Below are 8,796 nucleotides of genomic sequence, written 5' to 3'. Positions count from 1 at the left end.
CAAATAGCCTAGGTATAAAATAAGGCTAAAGTGATTAATGTGACTTTGAGTATTTAGAAAAGAGCTATATAAATCGTATGTATTATAATGTATGTTTTATAATGTAATAATTTATATCTGCAAAGTAACTAAAGTTTTCAAGTAATTGTAGTGGAGTAAAAGTACAATATTTGCCTCCGAGATGTAGTGGAGTAGAAGTAAAAGTATAGACAATTGGAAATACAGTACTTGAGTAAATTTACAAACTAAAGTTACTTTACACCACTGATTTTCAGTGTGCGACACCAGCACGCAAAACGAAGTACAAATCAGTCTTTAGCCATGCAACACTCCAAGAGCTGTTTGTTTTTGTGCACCGTTTGTGTCACACAGGCATAAACCAGGACCCAGTTGCACCACCTCACACTAAGTTCAAACTTAGCCTAGTTATAGCTTAAAAACATTCAATCTGGGGACGCATCTCTGTCATTTTAGATGTCTTTGGCTATTCAAAAAGCAAAAAAAAAAAAAAAAATCACACCCTGTGTGAAGTGGGCGGTGTCTTGCTAGCTAATCACAATACTGAATGGAGTCGATCAATCATGTACAAAGGATAAATACATTTATTGAAACACTCTTTATGATGGACAAAACCATAACTTGAAAAAAACCAAAATTTTGGTTTTTTTCAAGTTATGGTTGCTTATATAGGGCTATGCACATGTGTCATGTGACACTGGCCAATCACAGTCCTGAATAGGCTGTGATTGGCCAATCACAGCGCAGGATAATTCTACTAATTTCCTGGGCCCAGATCACAGCGCAGGAAAATGTACATTTTTCCAAATCTCACTTATAGGGGCGGTTTCACCGCCCAAAAAAAAGCAGATATACAAGCTCATAGCGTGGCACCGAGTGCCGTGCTATGAGCTTGTAGATCTGCTTTTTTTTTTGTATCGTGAAAATGTGTGCAAATCTTTAAATATGTATATATTTTTTTTAATATATAGATTTAAAGATTTGAAAAAAATAATCACATTTAAAAAATAAATAGCAGATCTACAAGCTCATAGCACGGCACTCGGTGCCGTGCTATGAGCTTGTATATCTGCTATTTTTGAATAGCCAAATAAATCTAAAAATGACACAGATACTTTCCCGGCTAAATGGGTTAAATGGCTTTTTTAAAAGCCATTTAAGCTATAACTAGGCTAAGTTTGAACTTAGTGTGAAGTGGTGCAACTGGCCCATACGTATACATATATACATAGTACGGAGCCAGGCCAAAACCCTGAGCCTCCCTGTGCTCTGTGTTCTGTTGGGATGCATTTAGTGAGGGTCAATGGCATGCCGGTTGCATAAGGGAATAGGAGAGTTTCACTTGTAAAATGGAGATCTTGCCGTACTGGGTGTAGCTGCACCGCTGAGACGGGGATCTGTACTGTGCCTGGTGGACCCGTGAGGAACACTTGAGAAACTGCACCTTGAGAATACACACAGAGAGGGGGAAAACACGTTTAGCATTCTTTAACACATTTAGACCTGAGGCCCGATTCTAAAAACGCCTTCTAAATCCTGACCTAAGTTCTCTGAAAAACTTCAAATATTTATTCAAAAAAAAAAAAAAAAAAAATGTTATCGCGTATTTTTATCGTGATATTATTATTATTTTTTGGTTCATATCTGACTTTTACAATGACAGAAACCTCACCACAGTGTTTTTTGTTCCAAATGGGCCCGCCGTAGTGTTTACATTCTGATCACGGGTGAAATCTCGGCTTGCGAGACATACATTGCAGACACTGTGGACAGTTTTCTGTCATTAGGAAAGTCAGATATGAAAAAAAAAAAAAAAAAAAAAAATCGCGATAAAAATACACGATCTAGAGCATGGACCGTCCACTCTTTTGCTGCGGTGGACTCGGGGTGGAGTTATGACATGTTTCTACTGTACCACTCGTCCTGGGACATAATAACATCATATTAAAGGTAAGAAAAACATGGTCCGGAACTCCTTTAACATTAGTAGTTAGTTTTCCAGATAGGTGAGTTTACTAGATAGGTGACGTTTGCCATATATTTTTTGGGGAAAGTATAGTTCCATACAGTATTTTTTTAACTGTACGTTTCGTAACCCGAAATGTAATGGTATTTATATCTGAGAGTGTACAAATGGAACCGAATGGCCCATTCGGTTCCATTTGTACACTCTCAGAGTTACAGACCCATAAGGGTCCATTCGGTTCCATTTGTACACTCTCAGAGTTACAGACCCATAAGGGTCCATTCGGTTCCATTTGTACACTCTCAGAGTTACAGACCCCTAAGGATCCATTTGGTTCCTAACTGTTCATCATTTAGCTGGGGACCCCCTGGAACTCCCTCAAGGACCCCTGGGGGTCCCTGGACCCCACTTTGAGAACCAATGCCATACAAGACAATGAAATATTTTGTGGGAAAGTATAGTACAGTACAGTATTTTTTTAACTGTCATTTAAAACCAAACAACTTGAGAGTTTTCTGCAGTTATTCTTTGACCCAGGCCTGTCTACCCCGGCTAGCATTGTTGTGCCCAGTGAGTGGTGACTCACCCGTGTCCTGGCCCTGTGCGTGGGACACCTGCATGGGGGAGTGCCCTTGGGAGAAGGCGTTGAGCACGGCCAGCCCGCCGTCGGTCATGGCGCTGGAGGCGTACATCACCGTGTGCGGGCTCTGGTACATCATGTGACCCGCCATCGACGTGACGCCAGAGGACGTGACGATGGTTGCCGGGAGACTCACCGTCGCTAATGAGGAGAAGACGGAAGAGGAAGCAGAGAGGGAGGAAACGTGAGTAGAAGTAACTAAGTACATTTACTCAAGTACTGTACTTACTTTGTAGGTAGGGTAAGTGATTTACTTTACTTTGGTAAAATAAGTGTTAAATAGATCTATATTCTGATAGTACTCATTGCTATAGAGTGTTTGTTCAGTAAAAGGAGTCTCCCATGTCTCTACAGCTCTTTATTAAACAGAAAATGCATTTTCAGTGCTCTCTCCTGATTGGCTTAAATGTTGTCACCTACCTGAAAATTTACTATATTCTGTTTACTAAAGAGCTGGAGAGACCCCTGTGACCCAACAAACGCTCTGTAGCAATGATTACTATCAGAATATAGTACTTTAACCTTTTTAACAAAAACAAAAAATATATATACCAAAAAATATCACTTACCCTACCTGGGGTACAATTTTGAGGAACTTTTACTTTACTAGAGTATTTCCAATTTTCAGTACTTTTACTTCTACTCCACTACATCTCAGAGGCAAATATTGTACTTTTACTTCACTACAGTCATTTGAAAACTTTAGTTACTAGTTACTTTTACTCAAGTACATTATTTAATTCCAGATTTTTACTTGTAACAGAGTACTTCTACATTGCATTATTGATACTTTTACTTAATTAAAGAATTTGAGGACTTTTCCCACCACTGAGTGTAGAAGTAACACAGAGGAGGAAAAATACAAGTTTGTTGCAATGTTCATCCAGCAGATGGCGATCATGGTTCAGTTTAGAGAGGGCATATACCGGTGGAGTTGGTGGAGGTGTGTATCTCTGGGCTGCTGTCACTGTTGGAGCTGCTGGGATGGACCTGGATGGCTTGGAGCTGCTGGGGCATCCCTGCTCCTGGAGGAAAGGGACACGCATACAAACACACCCACTTTTATTAGTACTTTATCGAAACCTCTTAACTCCATATTCTCCATATAACTTTGTGTTTTTTCATTAATGCTCTACTTCAGTGGTTCTCAACCTGTGGGTCGGAACCCCCACATGATTTTTTTGGGGGGGGGGGGTCCCAAGATGACAGTGAAGTGACAATTTAAGTGACTTTTTAATACTTCAACAAAAAAAGAGAGAAAAGAAAAATACCATTACTGCACAAAAAAACTGGTCAAACATTGGCCAAATGTTCAAATAATATAAGAAAGAGGCAAAAAAAATAAAGACGATCTACAAGCTCACAACGCCGAGCTTGTAGATCTGCTATTTTCATATATGATTATTTCGGGGGGTCACAGGCCACGGCCTGTAAAGGTTGAGAATCACTGCCCTACTTGATCATACTACAGCATCACACAAAAGTATCAAAAGTAGCACATCCACAAACTCACCACAAACTCAAAACGCGTTTCGAGCTTGTAGGTCTGCTATTTTTTTTATTTGAATCCTGAAAAGTAATAGTTTTGGACATATAGGGCCCTATCTTGCACGCCGCCTTTACCCCTTATGCCCAAACGTATTCGCCATATTTTACTATTTTGAAAAACATTTTTTAAATCGTTCAACTAGCCGATCTACATCGACACGTTGTGAGCTTGTAGATCGGCTAATTGAACTATTTAAAAATGTTTTTCCCATAAGCTTTCCACCCCGACAGAGACGATATAATACACATTATCAATATCAATGTATATTTTCAATCTCTTGAAAGTGGTGTCAGAGCAGCTTTAGCAGACACACACACACACACACACCCCCACACACACACACACACACAGGTCCCCTTCACACTCAGCATTTACATGCAATCTGTGTGATCAGGAAGAAGTGGGATCCTAAAACGCGTCACATTCAGGTGTAAATGTATATCCACGGCACAATGAAGATCCAATCGACCTCGGCACCTCTGAAGGACATTTGTACACATTAGTGAAGAAGTGTAGATGCAGAGAGTCTCTAATCCACATGAAAGGACATAAATGTTTGCGCACAGATGCACACATTAAAGTAAATAAAGTGGAGGGGGCAACTCGGACTGCAATTTAACCCATTTAGACCGGGAAAGCATGCGACTGTCATTTCAGATTCCTTTGGCTATTCAAAAATAGCAGATATTTAAGCTCATAAGCACGATTTTTTTTGAAAAATCATGGAAAATGTGTGCAAGTCTTTGAATATATATATATTAGGGGTGTACACTAATTTCACGAAACGATACGATACGATATTGGGCTCACAACTTTTCGATTTCGATACGATACGCACTTTTTTATTATGAAAATATATGGGGGAGAAAAAAAGCAAATGCAAACAAATAATTCTGTTTTTGCATTATGCAAACTTGTAGCGTTTTGAATCCAAATAGGGCATTAGTGTGACACCTGACCCGGAAAAAAACAACATTTTCAAAACGATTTTTTTTCTTCCAAAACGATACATATCGTCACGAAAACGTATCGCGATATATCGCGGGACGATATATCGGCACACCCCTATATATATATATATTTGTTTTTTTGTGATATCGATTTTCTTGCCAATGTATTGTACAAAAATTCCCTTGCATTTTCGGTCATTTAATAATTGGTTGATACGGGTATCTGTTTCATTGGGTATTGAGTACTAGTGTCTGTGATGTCTTGGAGTTTGTTATATGTTTGTATGAGTATCTTTGTCTTGAAAAATTCAATACAAATATTTGAGTAATATATATATTTGTTTTAAAGCTAATTTTTTAACTCCAATCTGTGCTTCAGGGGGGTCCCTGGAACAACATATTTTGAGATGGGGGATCCGTGGCCAAATACATATAATTTTGGGGGTCCTTGACATGGAAAAGTTGGAGCACCACTGATATAGCAACATATCTTTAGGATTTAGAAAACATTTTTAGATATGTATTTGGCCACGGAACCCCATCTCAAAATGTGTTGTTCCAGGGACCCCCCAGAAGCAAAGATTTTAGTTACAAATGCTCGCTTTAAATATATATATATTCAAAGATTTGCACACATTTTCAAGCTTTTTCAAAAAATTGCAGATCTACAAGCTAATAGCGTGGCAGACGGTGGCACTACGAGCTTTAACCCATTAAGACCTGGGGCTGATTCTACAAATGCCTTCTAAATCGGTAGTTCTCAAACTTTTTTCATGCCAAGGACCCCCCCATATTGATATATATTTGGCTGCGGACCCCCATTACAAAATTCAAAATGATTTAAAGAAATTCAAACACTTTCAAAAATAGCAGATGTACAAGCTCACATTGCGGCACTGTGAGCTTGTATAATCTGCTATTTCTTTTATAGCCAACGGTAAGCCTATAGTTAGCGGTAGCCTTGTATTATGGCCGGCTATTATCGACTATTTTGTAACAGATTTCGAGTATAAAACATTAAATATGGTGTATTTTGATCTACAAGCTCACAACGTTGTGAGCTTGTAGATCTGCTATTTCCACTATTTCTGAAACATTTTCAAAATGTACAGTATGAATATTTTTCAACACGATTATGCCGACTATGCCAAAAAAAAATTGCGAATATCTCAAATAATTGCCGTTAGGCGATTATGTAATAATTGTGACAGGCCTAATATACTGTATATAAAATGTACCTTTTCTGTTATTAGACAGGAATAAAAAATAATCAATAGTCACAGCCCAGGGTCACCTGTGAGGGAGACGGCGGTGGGGAAGCGGAACACAGCCTGCTGGCCCTGCTGGCCGTGCTGCAGGGCCTGGCCGTGCTGCCCCTGCAGGGCCAGAGAGTGCTGCTGCAGCTGGCTCAGAGGAATGGTGGGGGTGCCGGGGGGGAGAGGAGTGCCTGCTGGAAGGACACAGACACACAGACAGACAGAGAGACAGACAGACGTGCAGTCAGTCACAGGCATGCACAGACATTCACACATTATGTGCACGTCGTGCACACCATGTAAGACAACATTCCCCTAACCCATTAAGACCTGGAACTGTGTCATTTTTAGATTTGAGCTAAAAAAAGCATTATTTTACACTTTGGGCTATTCAAAAATAGCAGATCTACAAGCTCATAGCGCGGCACCGAGTGCCGCGCTACGAGCTTGTAGATCTGCTATTTTTGAAAAATCGTGAAAATGTGTGCAAATCTTTGAATATATATTTTCAAAGCGAACATTTTTAACTCAAATCTTTGCTTCTGGGGGTCCCTGGAACAAGATATTTTGATGGGGGTCCGCGGCCAAATACATATAATTTTGGGGGTCCTTGACATGAAAAAGTTTGAAAACCGCTGGCGCTGATATAGAAACACACGTTTTTCAGAATACTGAGATTTAGGAGACATGTAGAATCGGCTTCAGGTCTCAATGGGTTAAAGGCTCTGTGTGGAATGGAAGCTGGGAGGGGGGGGGGGGGGAGTGATGCTCGGAAAAAATGATGCTCGATTGCTCGTCATTCCAAGATTTATGCAAGATATTGGGTTTGTGAAAATGATATTGATAGCAGCTGTCACTATTAACACTATTTCATCACCATTTCATCACTCCCATCACTTAATTGTGACTTCATAGGTGTCCATTGTTTCAGTTTGGAACAAAGCTCTTAAGCTCCACCGAAGGTCTTTTCAAGCTGTCAGCTGAGAAGCTTTTAGTGTGGGAGGGTGTTGTTCCACCTGGCACTGCTGCCATGTGCCAGACAGGTGGTGAGGGCCGAGAGAGAGAGAGAGAGGGCTGAGAGAGAGAGAGGGCTGAGAGAGAGAGAGGGCTGAGAGAGAGAGAGAGGGCTGAGAGAGAGAGAGAGAGAGAGAGAGAGTGGAGAAGTGGGGGTGCTGGCTGATACAGAGAGAGGGAGGGAGGAAAGTAGCTGGGGCGAAGAAAGGAGAGAAAATAAGAGATAGAGGAAGGGGAAATAGACACAGAGAGAGACCGAGAGCCTGTCAAAAGGGCACAGAAAAGACTCTGCTGGCGGGCATCATGTCTGTGAAGTGTGAAATCAGTCACGTCTCTGCGTGGTTAAGTCAGAACACAATGCAACATCTGGCCACGTGCTAGTTACCTCACTGTCTGCTGCTTATTGAAGACTATTAGGTTTCACGCCTTGTGCAACAAAGCCCAGGCCAGTATGAGAGAGAGACGACGCTATGGTGTCATGTAAGAACTGGACGACCTCACAGCCAGGGCAGTATTAAGAGGTGTTTCATGTAAAGAGATGCCCCTGTAAATACAACTTTTTTTCTTTTTGGGGCTTTTATGCCTTTATAGATAGGACAGTAGACTGACAGGAAATGGGGAGAGACACGCAGCAAAGCTCGTCGGGAACAGGAATCGAACCCTGCTGTCCCCAAATCCTCATCCTCTATGTAGACAGAACAGAACAGAACAGCCATCCCTTATACGTATGTCAATTGAATCTATATAATAGAAACATCGTTTAATACAATTTTTGATTAAAAAACATACAGAGAATAGCTGATTTACAAGCTCACAATGCATCGCGATCTAATCGGCTATTTCACGTGACACTGCTGTACAAAGAAAATATGATAAAACTGAACTGTTTAAAAAAAAATCTACGCGTTGGATGTCTGATAAATAAAAATATAAATACCCCCCCAAAAAACTTGGTTCTCTATTACTTGATTAATCGAAAAATGTATTAAGAGAATAATCACTAAAAAGATAATGGCTATTTGGCAATCCAAATGAAGTCCCCTTAATGAGGGGGTCACCTCTAGTTCAGGGCCACTCTTGAAATGCACCTCAACCTATAATTTCAGCACGAGCCAAACGATTCACCCCTACATTGAATATTCAGGACTAATTATAGGCCATGTTCGTCAGCCCTCTCTGCGGGGTCTATTGTGTACCTCTCACCTAATTATTCCCCTCCCACAGTGGCAATCAAAGGCAGAGGCCTGAGCTCCATGCATGTGGCTTTTTCATGGTTACCGGGCGCTTTTGTAAAAACCCAAGGAGGCTGAGTGCTTGACCGGGGGATGACGCTTCGCAGCGTGATGTATAAACGGCCTCGGGGCAGGGGACAGGGGGACGGCACCGCCACAGACCAGTGACTT

At 40.9% G+C, this 8,796-nt stretch overlaps 1 protein-coding gene across 4 annotated transcripts in view; it reads right to left on the bottom strand.

Moving 5' to 3' along the window:
- The window catches only part of srfa (serum response factor a), a 41,137-nt gene that overhangs the window by 6,125 nt on the left and 26,216 nt on the right, over positions 1–8,796 (bottom strand). Inside the window, exons 4-7 of one of the 4 annotated variants that reach the window (XM_080450228.1) lie at positions 6,418–6,573; positions 3,551–3,649; positions 2,571–2,765; positions 1,361–1,462 (exon numbers count right to left, since the gene is read on the bottom strand). In XM_080450228.1, the coding sequence (XP_080306354.1) occupies positions 1,361–1,462; positions 2,571–2,765; positions 3,551–3,649; positions 6,418–6,573 (552 nt within the window). The remainder of the gene's footprint in view (positions 1–1,360; positions 1,463–2,570; positions 2,766–3,550; positions 3,650–6,417; positions 6,574–8,796) is intronic. The other 3 variants (XM_080450225.1, XM_080450227.1, XM_080450226.1) reach the window with 3 other exon arrangements.

The sequence above is a fragment of the Gymnoscopelus braueri genome (genome assembly GCF_963280865.1).
Source record: "Gymnoscopelus braueri genome assembly, chromosome: 14".
Lineage (NCBI taxonomy): Eukaryota > Metazoa > Chordata > Actinopteri > Myctophiformes > Myctophidae > Gymnoscopelus > Gymnoscopelus braueri.
The sequence above is the reverse complement of the archived record's forward strand: the minus strand, read 5'-3'. Positions and strand labels throughout refer to the sequence as shown.